This window comes from Oncorhynchus keta, chromosome 29, assembly GCF_023373465.1.
Source record: "Oncorhynchus keta strain PuntledgeMale-10-30-2019 chromosome 29, Oket_V2, whole genome shotgun sequence".
Taxonomy (NCBI): domain Eukaryota; kingdom Metazoa; phylum Chordata; class Actinopteri; order Salmoniformes; family Salmonidae; genus Oncorhynchus; species Oncorhynchus keta.
In genome coordinates this window covers 23,620,018-23,643,176 of record NC_068449.1, presented here as the reverse complement: position 1 = coordinate 23,643,176, position 23,159 = coordinate 23,620,018, and the positions used below count along the sequence as shown (strand labels likewise).

The 23,159-nt window shown below is 42.8% G+C and overlaps 1 protein-coding gene across 1 annotated transcript; it reads right to left on the bottom strand.

The window, feature by feature from the left end:
* Positions 1–465: 465 nt before the first annotated feature.
* LOC118362530 (60 kDa lysophospholipase-like) lies at positions 466–22,961 on the bottom strand. Its single transcript, XM_052486248.1, has 19 exons — positions 22,587–22,961; positions 19,057–19,195; positions 14,581–14,692; positions 14,489–14,503; positions 14,169–14,279; positions 14,001–14,084; positions 12,053–12,179; positions 11,841–11,953; positions 10,738–10,923; positions 10,536–10,649; positions 10,140–10,259; positions 9,753–9,848; positions 8,073–8,236; positions 6,343–6,429; positions 5,822–5,921; positions 2,951–3,016; positions 2,653–2,670; positions 2,337–2,360; positions 466–1,911 (listed from the first exon to the last, which is right to left on the bottom strand). The coding sequence occupies exons 1-19, from the start codon at positions 22,861–22,863 to the stop codon at positions 1,867–1,869; spliced, it is 1,998 nt and encodes a 665-aa protein (XP_052342208.1). The 5' UTR covers positions 22,864–22,961; the 3' UTR covers positions 466–1,866.
* Between the last annotated feature and the right edge of the window lie 198 nt (positions 22,962–23,159).

Here is a 23,159-nt window from a genome sequence, read left to right as displayed (position 1 = left end):
AAACACTCCAATTCATATGAAAAGGCATCAGATAGGTAGTTATTGAAAGATGTTTTGAGACTTCATCTGAGAATGCATTGTGTGAGAGCCTGACGTTCCCCATGTTTATGTCAAAATACAGGTTTCAATGCTGCCTACAAAAGTATTTTATTGAAGTACATGTTCTATAAATGAAGTGCATGACATTCACCAGCTCTCCTGGCAACTTCTCAACCTCTTACAGCAATAAAGCAGCAGCCACAGAAACTACTGGTGACAAAACTAAAACAGAGCAACGGGCTGTTCTGTGAAGGGAATAGTACAGCGTTGTACGAGATCATCAGTTTCTTGGCAATTTCTCGCATGGAATAGCCTTCATTTCTCAGAACAAGAATAGACCGATGAGTTTCAGAGGAAAGTTCTTTGTTTCTGGCCATTTTGAGCCAGTAATCAAACCCACAAATGCTGATGCTCCAGATACCCAACTAGTCTAAGGCCAGTTTTATTGAGTCTTTATTCAGAACAGTTTAACTGTGCTAACATAATTGCAAATGGGTTTTCTAATGATCAATTAGCCTTTTAAAATTATAAACTTGAATTAGCTAACACAACGTGCCATTGGAACACAGGAGTGATGGTTGCTGATAATGGGGCTCTGTACGCCTATGTAGATATTCCATTAAACATTTTTTTAAAGCCGTTTCCAGCTACAATAGTCATTTACAACATTAACAATGTCTACACTGTATTACTGATCAATGATTTTAATGGACAAAATATGTGCTTTTCTTTCAAAAACAAGGACATTTCTAAGTGACCCCAAACTTTTGAACGGTGGAGACGAACAGGGTGTTCCTTCTACATCCTATTGTCCACAAACCTGTGTGCTTCAGATACAGCATAGATGTATACATTTAATCACAGTCAAGTATAAAGTTATGATATATTTTCTACTAGTTACACAATAGTACAAATATGCATGACATAAACCATGACATGGATTGACACATACTAATAAATGTTGACATTTTAATTGAATCAAATAGTTAATTGACCATGAACATAGCACTGAGTAACAGTTATTGGATAACAGCTGAATTGATGTCCAGCTATATGACATCGGTCTCTGTCCGGGCTGTTAGAGTAGGGAAACAAGGAAGCAGGATGAGACAGGTAGAAGATGTAGTACACAACCCCAACTATAGAAGACAATGTGGGTTGGAATTTCACATTGATTAGAGTAACCTTTTGTCTCTGCAAGTTGCTTTAGATAAAAATGTAATTCATCAGATGCTTTTATCAACTATAAAAGGACCCTGGGTTTGGATGCTAGGAGCTGTGTGGAAGCAGAACAGAGGGATGGATTGTTCTGTTTAATAAACAGGAAACACCTCATACAATTCCTCCACCTCCCTGAAAGTAGAGGTATCATTCATGCAGTCTAAGTGAGACTATAAACATATAGGCAAACAGTTATTCACACAATGATTTCCGTTTAGAATAAATGTCTCGTAGTGTTTCATAAAGCACATCTAAAGGTACAGCATTCTACCAATCAAATGCCTCATAAAGAACAGCATTCTACCCTGTGCTTCCAATGAACTCTGATAATTCCTACCACATACATCACATACTGTGGTACATACAAAACAAACAGATATAGTGCTGCCTGTTATAGGCACAGAGCATCCATATTACTTGACATCCAATATTGTGCTACTTGTGCTTTTACAACTACAGTTTACCAACTGCATATGAGATTAACGCAAATATATCAATTGTAAATGTTTGGATGAATCTACAAAAAAAAATGTTAATCTGCAAGCTTGTGCAAATATCCAGTGTAAGAGAGTAAAATGGAAAGGTAAGCGTTGAGGGTCTTAGTCTTCAGGATTCTTTTGGACAGGCTGAGAACTCAATGTATTCTCCATTCTGAAACACACAGGGGGAGAACAGTTAAGAGGTAAAGTTCAAGCAGTGCTGTTCAATACAAAGAGCAGCAATGATGACATCAAATGAAGGCTTTCTTTGCAATCTCTGCTACTAATCAACAATGCATCTCAGAGTAAACATCTCACCAGGCGGTCATCATACCAGACAAGCACAGCTTAGAGGCCATCACAGGAACAAATCACCAAAGCCAGGCAGACTACAACTGCAAAGGTTTGTGTCACTGTCTAATTGAACTCAACCAGGCAGCCATTTTGAAAACACCTGTTCAGGCCAGGCTACAACGAGTGGTACTCATGTAGGTCATACTCAGATGCAACACATCACCATACGATGAGAGGAGACACAGGTACGACCACCAAGCATAGGAGAATCCATAGAGCTAGCTGTGGCCATTCTAGACTTACCTCAGCATCATCTTTAAACAGAGGCTGGAAGTAAAGCAAAACATGTAATTGGAGCACATGGCAAAGTTGAAACGACGTCCCTATTCTGTAGCCTACATGGTTTTACTAGCCTATATGTCAAATCCAATGTATAGGCTACCTCTTGGATGCTTCATGCCACACCATTCATTCACACGCATGGGATCATAGTAATGGTTTAGTAAATATATTGCTAATCTGATAAATATCTATAAAAACCTCAATCAAATCTGTTAATACAGGGATGAGATGAGACTCATTCTCGTGTTGAAAAGTAAAATGACCGAAGATGGATTACCTCATTACTTTCATCTGACTGATGAGGAAAAACAGTGGTGAATAGGAGGTTTTTAATAAACAGGAAATAGTGACAAGTTGAAGATAGAAAAAAAGTGGATAATACAGTGTGCTGAACTGGTTTAGGTTCGTCAGACAATATAAACTGACAAATACCGGTACAGTAAAATATTATTCACTTCATTTGATTTCAGTGAGCTCAGGTCGGAGAGCTAAGCTCTCTTAATTGAAGCAGAGATGAATGCTGTTGGAGGAGCACAGAGGAGAACAGTAACGCTAGATCATAATCCATCTCTTACCTGGGCGTGGGACTGGCTGATCTGGTGTATGAAGTCAATCACAACTTCATTCCCCACAGCCTTAGCCTAAAAGAGAAAACCTAATGATCCATCTTACAAAACTAGTCTGGGTTACCCTTACCCTACACATCCTTTACTATCCATGTTACATAACTAGTCTGGGTTACCCTACACATCCTTCACTATCCATGTTACAAAACTAGTCTGGGTTACCCTACACATCCTTTACTATCCATGTTACATAACTAGTCTGGGTTACCCTACACATCCTTTACTATCCATGTTACATAACTAGTCTGGGTTACCCTACACATCCTTTACTATCCATGTTACATAACTAGTCTGGGTTACCCTACACATCCTTTACTATCCATGTTACATAACTAGTCTGGGTTACCCTACACATCCTTTACTATCCATGTTACATAACTAGTCTGGGTTACCCTACACATCCTTTACTATCCATGTTACATAACTAGTCTGGGTTACCCTCCACATCCTTTACTATCCATGTTACATAACTAGTCTGGGTTACCCTCCACATCCTTTACTATCCATGTTACATAACTAGTCTGGGTTACCCTACACATCCTTTACTATCCATGTTACATAACTAGTCTGGGTTACCCTACACATCCTTTACTATCCATGTTACATAACTAGTCTGGGTTACCCTACACATCCTTTACTATCCATGTTACATAACTAGTCTGGGTTACCCTACAAATCCTTTACTATCCATGTTACATAACTAGTCTGAGTTACCCTACACATCCTTTACTATCCATGTTACATAACTAGTCTGGGTTACCCTACACATCCTTTACTATCCATGTTACATAACTAGTCTGGGTTACCCTCCACATCCTTTACTATCCATGTTACATAACTAGTCTGGGTTACCCTACAAATCCTTTACTATCCATGTTACATAACTAGTCTGGGTTACCCTACACATCCTTTACTATCCATGTTACATAACTAGTCTGAGTTACCCTACACATCCTTTACTATCCATGTTACATAACTAGTCTGGGTTACCCTACACATCCTTTACTATCCATGTTACATAACTAGTCTGGGTTACCCTTACCCTACACATCCTTTACTATCCATGTTACATAACTAGTCTGGGTTACCCTACACATCCTTTACTATCCATGTTACATAACTAGTCTGAGTTACCCTACACATCCTTTACTATCCATGTTACATAACTAGTCTGGGTTACCCTACACATCCTTTACTATCCATGTTACATAACTAGTCTGGGTTACCCTACACATCCTTTACTATCCATGTTACATAACTAGTCTGGGTTACCCTACACATCCTTTACTATCCATGTTACATAACTAGTCTGGGTTACCCTACACATCCTTTACTATCCATGTTACATAACTAGTCTGGGTTACCCTCCACATCCTTTACTATCCATGTTACATAACTAGTCTGGGTTACCCTCCACATCCTTTACTATCCATGTTACATAACTAGTCTGGGTTACCCTCCACATCCTTTACTATCCATGTTACATAACTAGTCTGGGTTACCCTCCACATCCTTTACTATCCATGTTACATAACTAGTCTGGGTTACCCTCCACATCCTTTACTATCCATGTTACATAACTAGTCTGGGTTACCCTCCACATCCTTTACTATCCATGTTACATAACTAGTCTGGGTTACCCTCCACATCCTTTACTATCCATGTTACATAACTAGTCTGGGTTACCCTACACATCCTTTACTATCCATGTTACATAACTAGTCTGGGTTACCCTACACATCCTTTACTATCCATGTTACATAACTAGTCTGGGTTACCCTACAAATCCTTTACTATCCATGTTACATAACTAGTCTGAGTTACCCTACACATCCTTTACTATCCATGTTACATAACTAGTCTGGGTTACCCTACACATCCTTTACTATCCATGTTACATAACTAGTCTGGGTTACCCTACACATCCTTTACTATCCATGTTACATAACTAGTCTGAGTTACCCTACACATCCTTTACTATCCATGTTACATAACTAGTCTGGGTTACCCTACACATCCTTTACTATCCATGTTACATAACTAGTCTGGGTTACCCTTACCCTACACATCCTTTACTATCCATGTTACATAACTAGTCTGGGTTACCCTACACATCCTTTACTATCCATGTTACATAACTAGTCTGGGTTACCCTACACATCCTTTACTATCCATGTTACATAACTAGTCTGGGTTACCCTACACATCCTTTACTATCCATGTTACATAACTAGTCTGAGTTACCCTACACATCCTTTACTATCCATGTTACATAACTAGTCTGGGTTACCCTACACATCCTTTACTATCCATGTTACATAACTAGTCTGGGTTACCCTACACATCCTTTACTATCCATGTTACATAACTAGTCTGGGTTACCCTACACATCCTTTACTATCCATGTTACATAACTAGTCTGGGTTACCCTACACATCCTTTACTATCCATGTTACATAACTAGTCTGAGTTACCCTACACATCCTTTACTATCCATGTTACATAACTAGTCTGGGTTACCCTACACATCCTTTACTATCCATGTTACATAACTAGTCTGGGTTACCCTACACATCCTTTACTATCCATGTTACATAACTAGTCTGGGTTACCCTCCACATCCTTTACTATCCATGTTACATAACTAGTCTGGGTTACCCTCCACATCCTTTACTATCCATGTTACATAACTAGTCTGGGTTACCCTACACATCCTTTACTATCCATGTTACATAACTAGTCTGGGTTACCCTTACCCTACACATCCTTTACTATCCATGTTTGTAAGTTGGAGAGAAGCTCCCAGTCCCAAACACTCACCACCTCCATCGGCGTCTGCCCGTCGTAGCCTGGCGTGTCTAGGTCTCCCCCAGCCAGGTGCCACATCTCCAGGCCCTTGATGTCAGCACAGGCTGCCAGACTGCGACACAGTACCAGATAATTCATCGGGAAGGTTGATATTCAAGAGGTTTCATGATAAAGGGACTAAACAAGCAATCAGATATCTACAGTAATAACATCAGGTTTTATAGAGAATAAACACGCTACTTGATTCTGAATAGGACTGAGTGTGCTTGTTTGCTTCCAGAGACAAAGGCCTTGCTCCAGTAACAGACAAAATATTCACTTAAAAAAAAAGAGAGATATCAGTTAAACGGAGCAATTCAGGGTTCTGTGGTGGTGGTGATGTTTGGATGCTGCAGAGGTATGAAGCTATGTGGTCAGGGAGCATTCCAAGTGTTTATGGCAAGACAACTAGGACAACTGGTCATACCTGCACAAACTATGTAGGATCAGTCTTTGGCCAATGTATGTGTGAGAAAGTGCTGTGTGTTTCTCACCTGCACAGCTCTGAGCCGGCATCCTCCAACTCATCCCTGGAGAAATGAGCTCCAGTCTTTCTCAGCAGCTTCACCACCTCTTTGTGTCTGAATGGACAGACAGACACACATGCATAGATATGACCGACCCTTTTCAAATATAGATGCTATACACAGTGTACAAGAATCAAGGAAAAGATGAAAGGTAGAAAGAAAATCAACATCACACAGTGTGAGTCGGAGTCAACTGAAACCATACGGTGGAACAGTACTGATCCATTGTTTGAGGTCTGATTTATTAGGACTGCAACGTGCATTAGTCATATTTCTAGTTTTCAAAGTATCTGCTGACAGTGACCGGTTATGGCACTGTGACTGGGTGCTAAACAAGCAGGGACGAGTTCCAGTTAACCACCCACACATGGAGTTTTAACAGAAAGTCTCAGCAGCTTCAAGGATACACTACACAATGGGGGGGGGCAAAAGGCAACGCTCCAAGTTGGCACACTCCTCAAACAGAGACATTTCTAAAGATGGCCAGAACCAGGGACACTTTGAGATAAGGTTTGGCCATAGACAGTGGCAAGCCAAGGCTAATGTATTTCCAGTCCTTTTGTTAGAGACTAGTCACAGTTTCTATCATCCATGAAACTGAAGACAGACAGGTAAGACTGGTTCAAGCAGCTCCACTCAGTTTCACTCCTTATATGGTCATAAGGAAGGTGGCTTTTGAAATGTGGTCTAAACTTAAAATGGCATAAAGCCTAAAAAACAAACAAATTCCATAAATTGTTATTTATTGCAAGTACTGTAACTGTTACAAAATGGAACATATTGCATTATCATAGAGACTTAGTGATTTTGACAGTGTAAGAGAGCCTGAATGGGACAAGGCTATTTCCTCAAGCACACAGGTGTCTGAGGTTAATTATGCTGCCAGGTTGAAAATCCCCTATCTGCAACCCTCTGTCCTTCAGTTCCAAGTAAACATGGGCATGCCTGTGCCTGCCCTGGCAACGGTTTACAGCCACTTTTCTTGGTGCTCTCGCACATACACAAACACACACTTGTACACACTTGTGTATTTCTCCTTGAGCACCCACAACATGATATTTAAGACTGCAGCCTTGAATGTCTTACTGTACCCAAGCGATGAGCACACTGCAATGTCAATGGATGATAATAAATACATGAAAATAACAATTTTGGGTGAAAATAAATACTGTCGCTATTGGCAGATTACAACTAGCAGCTAATTATTGTGGTGGCCTCAACTCCATCAAAACTCCTCTAGTTTCAACCCCCACCTGAAAGACCCAGTAGCAGTCCTCCCCTCCTGGACATTATAGTAATTTAGCAGGCCCAGACTCCCTGCCTCAGAAACTGTAATGAGCTGCAGTCTAACGGCCTGATGTTTGTACACTATTCCCTCTAAAGACTGCCATGGAAATATATGGAGGTTGTTAATGGCCAATGGGGGATTTCAAATGCCCCACTTAATTCTGTGTGAATGATATCATTACTGTGTGATGCACACCCTCCTCCCTGGGCAAATAAAAGCAGTCAGTTAGAATGGGCTACTGGGGGGCTTGAGTCATAGGGGATGGGTGAACATCAACTGTAGAGGCAAAGCTTTTAAGGACATATCATACTCCATTTCCACCAACACCCATCTCTCTATCCCTCAATGCACCTCAGCCCCCCCCAAATGTAAAGCTCTCATCTTGGCCCACATGTTAGCTCAACCCTACCTGAAGCGCACAGCATTGCGCAGGGGTGTGTCCCCATAGCGATCTCTGGCGTAGACAGTGGCGCCCTGGCTCAGTAGATACTGCACCACATTGAGGTGGCCCTCACAGGAAGCGATGTGCAGAGGGGTACGTCCATCATAGTCCCCCAGACTTAAGTTACTGCCCTGATGACAAGAAACACATCTCATACTGTATAGTTAAATAAAGGTTCAATAATAAATCAATATTACGGTGCCATGATCATACTGTGTATTTTAAAACCATGTGTTGAGGTATCAAACCCATGTAGTGCTACACATTGACCTGTTGCACACCTTACTGTCACCGTTCAGACTCATCTCGAATTGATACTGGGTGGCTTGAGCCCTGAATGCTGATTGGCTGACAGCCGTGGTATATCAGACCGTATACAACGTGTATGACAAAACATGTATTTTTACTGCTCTAATTAACTAGGTAAACAGTTTATAATAGCAATATGGCACCTAGAGGTTTTGTGATATACGGACGATATACCATGGCTAAGGGCTGTGTCCAGGCACTCCACATTGAGTCGTGCATAAGAACAGTCCTTAGCCGTGGTATATTAGCCATATACCACACCCCCTCGGGCCTTATTGCTTAAATATATCCCTTAGAAAATAAGCTAATTTCCCAAATAAGTATGTTATATAACATTTAATTGCCTGGAAACACAAGGCAATCATTCTCATGTCAAAAGTTCACTGCAAAGGAAGCCATATCAAAATCAATCTTTACATCTAACACAGTATGACTACTGAGTTTACTGTCTGCCATTTGATGAAACTCTGCAGGTATCTTTGGTATGTACAGCACTGACCGGTTCAACCAACTGTAGCGTGGGACTGAGGGAGTAATACAAGCACACACATTTCTCTTTCACCCTGTACACTGATGATATTCTGGGTCAATTTGACACAATACACTAAATACATACATATTTGATACTTATACCAAAGTCATAAATGAAATGACATTTTAATTTTTTGCCAAACTTCAGATCACTGTCCTTCGGCCTCTGAACATCACGAGGAAAACATACTTATATCCTAGAGATAGTCATGGTTAGACCTTTACTGCATAAAATACAATTTGTCTCTAGCACAAAGGTCAAAGGTCAACTTGCAGGTCAAGTACAGAGTTATTTTGTTTTACAAATTAATTAACCCTACCGAGAGGACTAGATGAGGGGTCATTGTGAAAAAATGAAAATAGTATTTCAGTGTTAAACTCACTACGGGTTCAAATTGACCTTCAACATAAGGGGTCTCGTAAAAGAAAATCAAATATGCTGGATTCTTTTCTAGGTGAACAGTCTTCAGAGTGGAACAAGAATAGATAGAACTGGTATTTAACATTGGATTTTGAGAGTAATTTGGGCTACTAGGTATCTATCTGCATTCTGCATTGAGCCAGTGAATGTAGCAGAACCAGTCAGGTCATCATAACATATGTGACGTTCATGGTACAGTGCAAAGTCTGTGGTATCAGTATGGAAACGTGTCTATTAACACACAAACATATGGTTTGAACTTTGTCCTGTAATCATGTCGTTGGAACAGGTGTTTTCTTCTCCCCCTCCTGAAAGTATGTGAGGTCAGTTGTTGCAGTGATTATTTTTACTAACAGACATGTTATATTTATGTAAATGTTCCTCACCATCTCCTTTATGGCATCCAAGGCCTCCAAGTCTCCTATCTTAGAAGCGGCACAAGCTAAGGTGGGTGTCAGAGCATCCCGGACGGCTTCTAGCTCCTGGAAATATCAGCAGAAAAACCATCAGCTGTCATGTCAATACAAAGACTGACAATCAGTGGAGGAATGCTGTATGTAACGTGTTGTAAGTGACACCTATAAAAATTGGATTTAACACTTTGGAAAAAACCCTACCGCTGGGCATTGCAATTACTTTTTTGTACTTCATTGGGAGCTCTGTCCGATCAGATAAGCCAGAGCCCGATGAAAACATGTTAGGTGGAAAGTAACCCTGCAGACTCAGTGGTGGTGACAGTGTGTGTGATGTGGCTGGCTGTGCGGTGGCCTCACCTCCTTACAGCTGATGCTCAGGGACTTGGCGATGACCTGGATGAAGCGACTGTCACTCAGAGTGAGCTTGGCCCCCTGCAGGTCAGCGATCATCTCTCCCCGCAGGTTCTGACTCAGCATCTGGACAGGTACAACAGAGACAACAAAGGACAGATAACACACAAACACAGTCAACACAGACAAGCATGATCAAGGATTACACCATCGTGTCACTGACCTTAATCCGCATGTGAATCATCTCTGCCATCTATTGCCGTTACCTTCTTGTTAAAATGGGACTAAGACAAATGTCACTCTAAAGTTCAGCCTAATGTTGACATTCGCTTCAAAAGATTTTCTATAAGGGGCCTACAAAGTGTAGTGAGGTAATGAGTGTGTTTTGACTGGGACTCCTACCTTTCTTTTGGCCTCTATGCTGAGGTCCGTCCTGGCCAGCACGTAGGACAGCTTGCACAGGGCAGCCTCAGGAGTCATGTCACAGCCTGCCACCAGTCCTGCGTCACTCAAGGCCTGAGGGGATCGGGACGACATGTTAACAAACATCCATCCACATCATGTGTACTCTCCCACTCCCACTGAACACAGGGTTCTGGTGTACCTTTCCAGTGGCGTACGATGTGGTGACAGAACCCCTCAGACACTGGGTGCAGTTGACCATGATCACGCCCCTCTCTGTGGCATTTCGGAACTCCTCAAGCAGGTCAGCACGGTTATCAGGGGCGTTTCCACTACCATACGTCTCCAGGACAATGGCCTCCATGGGCGCCTGCAGGAAGGACTTCACCTGCGCACACACACAGACAGCGGGATGAGCGGCCATCTCAGTCTGGCTTGTGGACAAAGAAGGAGTGTATGAAGCTAGGATCGGGTTTAACAACCCCCCCAGGGTGATTCACTGGCTCCAGGATCGCTCTTTAAGAACACCAGCTCTGGTATCTGGAGAGGAGATGGATCAAACGGCCAGGCACGGGGAACCATTAACTTCAAGGTGTTCAGAGACAGCATCATTTCACTTGGCAACTGTCCTTAGACCTAACTTGTGGAGGGAGGGAATCATAGCAAGTTATCTTCCATTAGATTTCAGATAAAGCAGCTAGCTAGCCAAAAATGTGTGCAACACAGAACTCCAAATAAACCCCATGCTGGCAGAGACCATGGAAGGCAGAGGAGACACTGATGCATAATCAAAGAAGCAGATAATAACATACATTTAAAAAAAGCATCATGGCCAGCGTCGGCAGAGGGACCAGATTGAGACAGTAAAGCCATCCTCCCCTCAATCTGTAGCGAGGGAGGCGTATCTAAGCGTTTAAGTGTCTGTGCCAAGCCCCTCGTCTTTAACGGGTAATTGGACATGCCCCATAACCCAGTCTCATTTTTCACTGGACTAAATGCAGCTGGCAGCCCAAAGCACCTCCCGGCTGTATGCAGACCACTTGGAACGCCACACGATGCTGGCTCGTCAGAAAACACAGTAGGACCTGCATGAGAGGATTCACCACAACAGAGCTACAATGAAGAGTTCTGGATAAATATGGCCCCAAATGGCTGTTCTGATTTAGTCTTTCTACAATAGGGTATTACTTTCACTATTACCGTACATCAGAAGTAGGAAGGCCGTAATAATGTGGTTGAATGGGCAACAGAAACAGGGCAGCCACTATCCTCCCCTTCTCACCCCCACCCTGGGAAGCCTCTTACGGTCATCGCAGTGATGCCTGGGAAGAGTCTCAGCAGACCCACGTTACGGTTCATCTGAGTGCTCACTCTGAACCGCGAGGTTGTGTTTGCTCTCCACACTGTGTCCCAGTTAACTGCAGGGGAGAGGGAAAGAGTTCAGGGAAAACATCAATCCATCGGCCATGTCAAAGATTTGAACACAGGACAGACCCAATATTACACCACTTTATTACTTTTAATATCCACTTCAGCATTGGCCAGAGGAGCCAAGTTAGGAGAATTGAAGGCATTGAAACTCCCAGAATCCACCTTGGTCACACGGTTGCCCCGGTACAGCTTGTTGTGGAAATACAGACAAACCTAGAGACACAGATGAGAATTAATTAAACCTCCTAAGACATCATTATTAAGCAGGTACACTGAACCAAAATATAAAATGCAACATGTAAAGTGTTGGTCCCATGTTTCATGAGCTGAAATAAAATGTCCCAGAAATGATCCATATACACAAAAAGCTTATTTCTCTCAAATTTTGTGCACAAATTTGTTTACATCCCTGTTAGTGAGCAGTTCTCCTTTGACAAGATATTCCATCCACCTGACATGTGTGGCATATCAGGAAGCTGATTAAACAGCATGATCATTACACAGGTGCACCTTGTGCTGGGGACACAAGGCCACTAAAATGTGAAGTTTTGTCACAACACAATGCCACAGATGTCTCAAGTTGAGGGAGTGTGCAATTGGCATGCTGACTGCAGGAAAGTTCTACACAGCTGTTCCCAGATAATTAAATGTTAATTTCTCTACCATAAGGCGCCTTCAATGTCATTTTAGAGAATTTGGCAGTACGTTCAACCGGCTTCACAACCTCTGATCGCGTTGTGTGGGCGAGCGGTTTGCTGATGTCAACGTTGTGAACAGAGTGCCCCATTGTGGAGGTGGAGTTATGGTATGGGCAGCTATGGACAACGAATACAATATAATTTTATCAAAGTCAATTTCTACGCAGAGATACCTTGACAAGAATCTGAGGCCCATTGTCCTGCCATTCAGCTTCTCTTCCCCTCTAACCCTGACCTGCGGCACTCCAGGAACGGGGTTGTCTACACGGAGTGTATAAAACAAGGTGTCGAAAGTGTTCCACAGGGATGCTGGTCCATGTTGACTCCAATGCTTCCCACGTTGTGTCAAGTTGGCTGGATGTCCTTCAGGTAGTGCACCATTCTTGATACACACATGGGAAACTGTTGAGCGTTAAAAAAAATAAAAAAATCCAGAAGCATTGCAGTTCTTGACACAAAGTGGTGTGCCTGGCTACTACTACCATCAAAGGCACTTAAATGTTTTGTCTTCCCCATTCACCCTGTGAATGGCACACATATACAATCCATGTCTCAATTGTCTCCAGGCTTAAATCATTGTTTAACCTGTCTCCTCCCCTTCATCTACACTGATTGACATCAATAAGGGATCGTAGCTGTCACATGGATTCACCTGGTGAGTTTGTCATGGAAAAAGCGTCTTCTTAATGTTTTGTACACTTTGTATGCACCCTTCAACAGTCACAGCCATTTTGTGCTATTGATGTAACAGAGCTTATGACAAACCAATTGATAAAACACAATTACAATCACATTTTCCTCATATCTTCATTTAAAATATATCATTCCATCTTTATCGATAGTAGCACATTGTCTAGATACAGCATTATATAAAGGTTCCGGAGAGTGTGTACATTTTGTTATTCTCGTGAAGATAAACACGCTTTGACAACTCTGAAGTCTCATCTGGCAGGTTCAGGTACTGTATTGTGACACCTTCATGCTTTACTGAACAGTCTTGTTAGACAAGTGGTTTAAGGCCTTTGGTGCCTATTGTCTGCCAAAAAAGTTCATCCTCACACCTTTATCAATCAGGGAGGACATAGCCAGTTATAAAACCTTAATACCATAGCAGGCTAAAAAGCTAGACACATGTCAACAGCTTGGACAATAGTATGAACACACGTTCAATTTAGAGAGAAGTGATACAGTTCTCTTCTAAAAATGTGCAACTGGAATAGGGTGATATTTGGCCAAGATGATTCAACTACATTGCATTCAAAAACAAGTGCAGGTGCCATGCAGTCAGGTGTGTGTGAGTGCTGCTCCAAGAAGTGTGCCTCCCTCCTCTACTCACCTCAGGAATAACAAACTGACCAGCGATCAGCAGCGCCCCCAACAGGTTGTCTCTTCCATCGTTCCTCATCTCATAGATCGGCACCTGAAAGAGGTCATAAAATAACATTTCACCCTTCTGTTATCTTATCTTTATGAAGCAGTTTAGCTGTATGGATGGCAGGTGTACCTGGGAGCTGGTGAGGATGACAGGCTTCCCCAGATGCTCACACATGAAGGACAGAGCGGATGCTGTGTAGGCCATGGTGTCCGTGCCGTGGAGAATGACAAAACTGTCATACTTCTCAGTGTTTCTGGAACCAAGAGACAAAGAGAACAGGATCAGACTTGAACCCAAGGTTCCAAGGTCAACATGTGTAGCCTACATCTTGCCACAGGCTACTTGAAATAAGTACTGTATTTAATACAAAAGCTGTACAGTACATTTACATAAAAGGAAAGGGACAACTGACTTTTACTTCAGTGGATGACTGGAGATTGTTGTTTTACTGCATTATAATGCCTCTGCTTATGTAAATGGTAAAAGTCAGGGTTATGGTTAATGTGAAGTGCAAGATAAATAAAATGACCACACCAAGTACCTCAATGTCCTTCCCAATTGTAGCCCAGTCATCTGTGGTCATATTGCAAGAGTCCAGCAAGGGGCTGTACTCTAAAACAGTGTACACTATCCTCTTATTTTGTTTGCACAGCCTGGGAAAAGACAAGTTGAGTCATAATGATCGAATAATAACCAAATCTACAGAAAACACCCAAAGAAGCTCTGTGCATCAACAGATCAGACAGTTTACATAGACACACAAACAATCCAGGTTAAGCAAATGTGGCTATTACATAACATAAGGAAATCCCTTTAAGGGTGTAGAGACACCCCTCTTTTTTGACTTGGTTATTCTGTTTACTTTACAAACTCATTAAGACATGGAGCCGGTTCTGTTTACATGAGGAAAAGGCAGAAGATAAAGGAAAAGAGTGAAACAAGCCTAGCCTGCGTTATGAAGCGAGACAGAGTCTATTTGGTTGGGCCTTCTGTTTCAGCAGCAGGGTGCACAAACCAGTTCCTAAGCGCTGGGTGTGAATTATGGGCATGATGAGGGAGGGGGCGACTCCCTGGGAAGTCTACGACGCTCTATGAGGAGTTACTAATTTGCGGGTGTTCTGAGGGGTAAGGGGTGCCTTTTGGGATTATGGAGGGGGGTTGAAAAGGGGTGTGTTCGAGAGCGAGACCCCATGTTCTAATTAGACAGGGGCAGCTCATCCTGGCCTCCCATGCATATTAATATGTCCTCTAGATGGAGGTAACGTTGGCGTCTCGTATTCTCCTGCTTGCGCTTTATTAAGAGATTGTGCCTGGGCTAAGCAGCTGTGCAAAGATCTTTCCCCTTAATCTCCCTTTTTAAGACACGGGACAAGACACTGGAGGGCGGAGGGTGCAAACCATTGAACCCCCTTATTGGGGGTTCAATAGAACAGCAGGGGAAATAGCAAGCTTACCCTCAGCACCTAACCAAAGCCCTAAAGACACTACCCTAATTATCCCTGGCTCCAGACACAATCCTCAAACATATGTTGTTCATAATCTTAGTGATTGTGTCGCTGTAAACAATATTCAAATCACAAATTACTCATTTATCTCCTGGTATAGCCGACGGTGTGGCAGAGAAAAGGGTATTAGCATATAGAGGGTTGGGTAGGATGCCTGCTGGCGAGGAACAGAGTGGTGAGAGGGGCAAATGGGAGGTTGAGGTAAAGGCTACCCACAGGGAAGCTCACTACTGCTTTTCACTCCGCTATTCAACAAATCAATTTCCTACTCCACACAATGTTAAACATTTAATCAATGTTAGGATTTATTGACATGATCTTTGTCAATGTTATTTCAAGTCCACTGCACATGCTCACTGCAAAGCATAATATAAAAAAAAATAACTCAGGCATTAGGGACATTTAATAGCAATGTTTGGTGACAGCTAGTATGTGTTAATCAACATTAACTTGAAGCAACAAAAAAGGAACATAATGATCGTAATAATTCAAATGAACCTTACAGAAAGAAGCAAGTAGGAAAGAGGAGGATTGAATAAACTACTGAAATTACACCGAAAACATAATGAGACTGATACATTTGTCTGTGGGACGGATTCTGAATCCATACGTCCTATGAATCTCCTGTGAGACTGTTGAAGCGATGAGGAGTAGAAGGCTATGGAGGTGACATGGCAGTCCTCCAAACAAATATTACCATGATCCAAGCAGGCACAGTGCCACCATCCCTCCTTCATGCAAACAGCTTTAAAAATAGCGCACTTGTGTAATTCTCTTATCTGTCCCCTATAACCCAGCCCCACCCTGCCCCCTCCAGTCTCTATATCTGTGGTCCTGAGCTGCTCTGGGTTTTAGGTGGTGGGACTGAGCCCTGTGCTGGTTGTCTGTGTAGAGATTAGCGTGCAGGCAGGCAGAGGCGCCCCCACTGTCACCGGCATCACAGGCCCAGAAAGGAGAGGAGGTTGCTGGGAGGGATTTGACCCAGGATGCCTTGGCCTGGGCTCAGGCAACCTCCATTTGGAGGGGCAATAGCCGACAACCTTTGGATCCGACCTGCCAGGACCATATTCAGCAGAGGGCCCTCTCGCTGCTCCTGAACACACGCACTGAGAATCAGACTACAGGAATCAAACACACTCAACACAGATTATCCTCGCTCTCTGCCAGCGTGGCACCAGCAACCCCTCGCAGGCCTATTCTCTCTCTCTGGCAGCAGCAAAACTCCTGGGGTACTACTGTAACATTACATAAGTGTTATGAGAACTTGTCTGTTCTGCACTGGTTTTAGCTAGACATGAACCAATGGGAGGAGCTCCCTCCAGTGGGAGTGAGGAGAGGTATCAGAAGAGAGGAAATAAGGGTAGAATGTCAGACAGGCGTGAACACCACTACTGAAATGCTGAAGCACAACTCCCTGCAGGTGTGTGCTCCAATGATCACTCCCTGACAGGTCCACACAGACAACAGCAGCAAACCGTTCCTGCCAGGCACTTTTTGACACCAGGCGGAACGGATACAGAGGATTCAAACCACACAGCGTAGCGCAGGCACACAGTATGCTACCAGTATTTCAGGACCTTTTTGATAGTTCATCAGCGAGGTCTGTCGGCATCCTGTCAAAACAACAGACAGTTTTAGAGTGAAATGTTCCCAGGCATGCAGGGAATAGAAACGTGTGTATGATATCCCCTAACAAGCATTGTATATCCTGTAGGCCTACTGCTATGGAGGCATCATAGTGAACAGATTTTGGGGGAGGATGTCAACCTTTATCCTGCCTTGTAGGTTGAAAAAGCCCTGAAATAAAAGCTGTCAATGGTTATAAAACAGGAAGCGGAGCTTCAGTCTTGTGGGATGCAACGCTACCGTGGACCCACAGGTCGGTAGGTATCACGCTTTGTGGGTCACGCTAATGGTACGGTTTCGCTATCTTTATATTTAAGAAAATCATTTAAAACACATCACCCTTAAAACAACGAACTCTTTATTTTGCCTGTAGACAAATCAAACTTTCCATCCAGTAAAATGGCAGCATGACTGACTACGCCTGGTTTCTGTCTCTACTGTATGAAATCAAGGGGAGAAAAACATTACAATTAAAAGTGCTTCTTAGCTTTGACAACCTGTAGCTCTTCATCTCCCAATCCAGTACATAGTGAACCGTCACAGTGAGGTAGCTTTGAGTTGCTCTGCAGGGCCAACTATCAGTGGAGAGCTAGATTGGGTGTCTGTGTCAATTCCTTTTCAATTTCTCTCCGTGATGTTTCACAGAGTTTGGGAATTTGTTAGCTGCTTGAAATGTCTGTGTCAATAATGCGCTAATCATTTTTTATCAGGTGACGAAATCCCGAGTCAGTAACCACCGAATAGGGCTGCAAATCTTCAGATATGAATACTCCCACTGCTCTCGTTATTTCGTTGTTTTTCTGAATTTGTCCCAAATTGTTGTTGGAAGGCAGCAGCGAGAGATTGTTCTGTTTTGGCGAACGAGTGGACTCTCCTTGCTCCAGCTCCACCTGCAAGGGATACGGCCGGGTGATGGCCACATAAACGACACGTTAGAAGTGTTTCCACTCGAGTAGCCGACAGTGGCCAAGCAACACTTGCAGACTGTACTTTGTTTGTTTATGGTCTTCTTACCCCCATCATCGTATTGACCGCTGAATCCAAAATGTTCCCACACAACAGATTTGAAAGAAGACAGTGCCTCTTTAAATGTGCTTCTCTCTGTCTCGCTAGCGCTCGCCATTGCCACGTCGGAGATGAGATAATATTTGTTTTTAGTTTCCCCCCTCTTCATGGGGACCCTTTAGAGAGATTTCCTACTGGGAAGTCATTGCAAATCGTCCATTAGTTGTTTAACAGGGAGGGGGTTGCGGTCACTACATTTTGAGACATTGGTGTGGAGTAAAGTTCGTCAGCCCTCTAGAAGCCCCCTAATGGCCACAAACTGCACGGTTCCCTGGATGTGAATGTACAACGTGCGTATAGTCTGCAGCGCAATAAGAACATTTTGGAAATTATAGGAAGATGACAGGCATACCGTAATTCTGCTGTTCACGTGTGCACATTGAACTGTACGGGGCGTACCGAACGGTTCGATAACACTGTACTGTTGCATCCCTACAATAGACACTCATCTCCTGTGTAATGAAATGGTAAGGGCGTGAAAATGTATGTATCGGTAGAACAGGTAGGTTGAGGTCCCCTTCACATATTTTTATAAGACCAGTTATAGACTAACTACTCTTACTCTACTCTAATTTTATCATCATCTGTATCAAACTACAAACTCTCCATCTGAAGTTTGTCAGTCAAATAGCACCTTTTCACAGTTTGAATGATTGTACGAAGACTGTACAATAAAGTAAACCATGTCAACATTTAACTCTAGCCTATATATTAATAACAGCAAAGAAAGTAAAAACCCCCAGAGAAAACAGAAATAGAAGGCTGCAGAGGAGCCCAGGAGAGGTGGGGTGAGGGGGAGGCGGAGTGTATGGGTGACTTACGGCAGGACAAGGGTGTTCTCCTGTGGGCCACTCGTGCTGTAGTAGTCGTACATACGGGTCTGCAGGGCATACTGCTCATCATGGAGGATGGGAAGCTTTCGCAGGGCCTTCACAAACGCATTAGGCTCTGGGGACAGCACTGTGGATGAGAGAGAGACAGAGAGAGAAGGTGTTGCCATTCGTGTACAGAGCAACATAACTAATCAGTCAGAGTTCAGGAAAGGTGAGCCCAATAATAGCCTACATAGATCTGAGTGTGGTGTTACTTTTGAAAAGAGGGTGGCAGTACACAACATTTTGGAGCGTTCAGATAGGAATATGCCATGTAGAACACACGCTGTTTCTGACATGTAGAATAAGGTTTCACGTCAGCTCTATTCGTGGCATTTCTATCTGCAACGTTCAATAACGTTTGGCTACGAAAGCGTTTGGCTATCGAATGTAGCCCAGGTTTACTATTCCCAGTAAATCATGCCTTGTAATATACTCAACCCTAGAGGCAAATGTAAGAATCACATCAATATGAAAAGCAGGCTGTTTGGAATATAGTTCTAATCATTCATCTATTGGGAAATGTCTTATATAACTCATCATAGGTCAATAGCCTACCAGAATATGCTAATCTGATAAACCAACAACAGAGCCTGGGTCTTCAATGATGAAGTCAGTTACCACTGAGTGCCTATTTCCAGAAATTAGTCCCCAAGTAGCCAGAGTAGGAGAAGGCTGCAGGCTAAGTGTCACACTGGAACATGACTGCTAATGCGTTTCAATGGGAGAGATGAGGCAGGGCAGCTGAGAGGAGTGAAACCTGAGTCCAAGCCACTGGAAAAAACTGCTGACTAAAATTAGGACCTGTGAAAAGTGGACCACCAGCCACTGGTTACAGTAGATGGAAAGATTGCATAAAGACAATTCTCGGGGCCATTCCAAACAGAATCTTTGGAATGGTGTAAAAACAGTGTACCTAGAAACTATGGCCATGTTATTTATGGTCTAGTGTTTACTCCAAGTACAATCCACAGTAGTGGAAGCTGAATGAAATGAGAAGGGCTGGTTAGCCTAGAGATATTATTCAGCAGACATCTGATCCAAAATGCTTGACAGTTAATGTTTCCTTGGCCCACGAAGGAATATTCATTCTTTCCACATTTCCCTTTCCAGGACATAAATTATACAGGAAAGAGTAGCCTTTGGTTTTCCTCAAGGTTCCGTTTTAGGATCTCTCTCTCTCCCCTCCTTTTACTGCTATCTGTACATTTTAATGAAACATGGTGAAGCCTCAAAATGGCCTACCCTGGAAGCATGTGTTTCAGTCATAAGGAAGAGGATGGCAGCAAATGTTTTACTTTTAAACGCAGACCAAACAGAGATGCTAGTTCTAGGTCCAATGAAACAAAGAGATCTGCTGTTTGATCTGACAATTAATCTCAATGGTTGTACAGTCGTCTCTAGTAAAATCGTATAAGACCTCAGTGTTACTCTGGACCCTGATCTCTTTTGACAAACATATCAAGAACATTTCAAGGGCAGCGTTTTTCCATCTTCGTAACATGGCAAAAATCTGAAACCTTTTATCATTTTATGCAGAAAAGCTATTCCCTGCTTTTGTCACTTCTAGATTAGACTACTGCAATTCTCTACTCTCAGCCAACCTGGATAAAGCACTAAATAAACTTTAGCTAGTGCTAAATATGGCTGCTAGAATCTTGACTAGAACCCCCCAAAATGTATCATATTAATCCAATGCTAGCCTCTACACCTTCTTCCTGTTAATGCTAGGGCTGATTTCAAGATGTTACTGCTAAACTACAAAGCACTACATGGACGTTCTCATACTCATCTCTCCGATTTGGCCCTGCCATACATACCTACACATAGCCTACGGTCACAAGACACAGTCCTCCTTACTGTCCCTAGACTTTCTAAGCAAACATCTGGAGGCAGGGCTTTCACCTATGGAGCTACATTTTAATGGAATGGTCTGTCTCTCCATGTGAGACGCAAACTTGGTCTGAAACTTAAGACTTTACTGGAGATTCATCTCTTCAGTAGGTCCTGTGATTGAGTGTAGGTGAACGGAAAGGTGAACGGGAAGGCACTGGAGTGATGAACCGGCCTTGCCATCTCCCCACGGGAACTCTCTGCCACTATTACGGGGGCTGAGAGTTTCTCTCTCTCTCCAAAGACTGGGGTTGAAAAGATGGGCAGATTAAAGTTCCAGTGTTGTGTCACAAATGTAATTATCTTTGTAAGGGTGTGTGGATGAAAGCTCCTGATTCAGCTGATCTTTTCCTCAAACTCATTCTAGACTGGCAAAGGTTTGTGGTGAACACCATCATTTAGGTCAACTGTGACTGATTGGACAGTTAACCAGTACTGAAACAAACAATACCTTTGGTTGTCTTGTACCCTTAACATAATATTATGAAGTTGAATCCTGCTGTTGCCTAATCTTGTACGTCATAGGTAGTTAATCATTAGTTGACCGTTAGGGCAGTACTCATCCATCCACATAGTGAGTGTGTTCTCAAATCCATCTTACAATGGGAGGAAGGAAGTGAGTTGAAAATGTAATCTTCACTAACCATGCATGGACAAACATGATCATGATCTTCAAGGGGCAACCAATATATGTTGCAAGAAGTTCACATGACCTTCTACAGCAGGATTCCCCTACTGGCAGCCCAAATGTGGCCGGTTTTACCCCCCCCCAACGTTTCTTGAACAAAAATAATATTTTTTTCATGTTTTATTTTTTATTGTTGGGCTCCCGAATGGCGCAGCGGTCTAAGGCACTGCATCTCAGTGATAGACCTGCCACTACAGACCCTGGTTCGATTCCAGGCTGTATCGCAACCGGCCGTGATTGGGAGTCCCATAAGGCAGCGCACAGCGTCGTCCAGGTTAGGCTTTGGCCAGGGTAGGCCGTCATTGTAAATAAGAATCTGTTCTTAACGGACTTAAATAAAAGAGAGACGTGATCATATACAACAGTAATGCATGTTAGAAATGACTGTCACATATTATCTCTGTTTGGGCTTCTTGTTATCAATTTGCAGTTATTTGTAATTATGTTCCACCATACGATCATCCGCGGCTGAATCTAGTTGATGGTAGATAATTACGTCTAAGTGTTTTATTGTTATAATTTACAAAACAAGTGTAGCAGCAATTTCATTTGACAACTCACGAGACTCGACCCGAGTGCCGGGGGTGTATTCATAACGTTTCGCAACGGAAACAGTTTACCGTTTAAGAACCAAACGGAAGGAAACGGAGAGGGACCTACCAGAATTTAACCAATATAAACTCGTTTCCGCTGGAATAGTTTTTTGTTTCGAGTAAATGGTTTCTGTTGCAAAACCTTTCGTCTGCGTAATGAATACACTGCGACTGTAGCTAGCAAGTTTCCTCCATCAATGTGTTCCATCAACACGCTTAACACAGCATCATTCAAATCAAATAAATGCACTTTGTTTGGGCAACAACAAATATATTTTTAAAAGTCCCGGTCAAAACCTATTTACCGTTATTATGGTACATCATCCCGATAGTTCCTCCGGTGTTGATGACCAAGACTCGCGCTTCAGCACTGGGGCTCACATCCAGAGACTCAACACTGTTGCTGCTCGACAACCTCCTCCGTCGGCCTGGCTGTACCACATTGCTCCGGTAAACAGAAGTATGCGACTTGAACACAGACTGATCAGGTTGACTCAACCTTGAATGGGACAAAGCTCTAGCGAGAGAGGTCATTTCTGAAGCTGGAGACGGACATGAGGTAGACTTTTTACATTCCGCCATGATTCCTAGACGGCTGGTGGCGGGGGAAGAGTGGAAGTCAAACCAAGGGATGTTCTTAAAGTGACAGACTACCAATGACAGGTTGTTGTGAAGTGACAAAACGCAATTTCAAGAGAAATTTAGCCATATCAGAACTGTAATGTTACTAATCTGCTTGATTGTATTATAAACCTAAGCAAATATAATGATTCACAAAAATAATGTTGCCCAAAATGTTTTTCCAAGTAAAACAATGCACATGCAATGATAACAATGAGACTAACACCATGCCCAGACCCGGGCCATCCTGCGCAAAT

Bases quoted from the DNA above. Each gene is read 5' to 3' on its own strand.
- LOC118362530 (XM_052486248.1), bottom strand. From the start codon at position 22,863: ATGGCGGAATGTAAAAAGTCTACCTCATGTCCGTCTCCAGCTTCAGAA. The intron at 14,693-19,056 runs GTAAGTCACCCA...GTCTTTTCCCAG, and splicing joins GAGAACACCCTTGTCCTGCC to GCTGTGCAAACAAAATAAGA. The intron at 12,180-14,000 runs GTGAGTAGAGGA...CTGTGTCTCTAG, and splicing joins GTCAGTTTGTTATTCCTGAG to GTTTGTCTGTATTTCCACAA.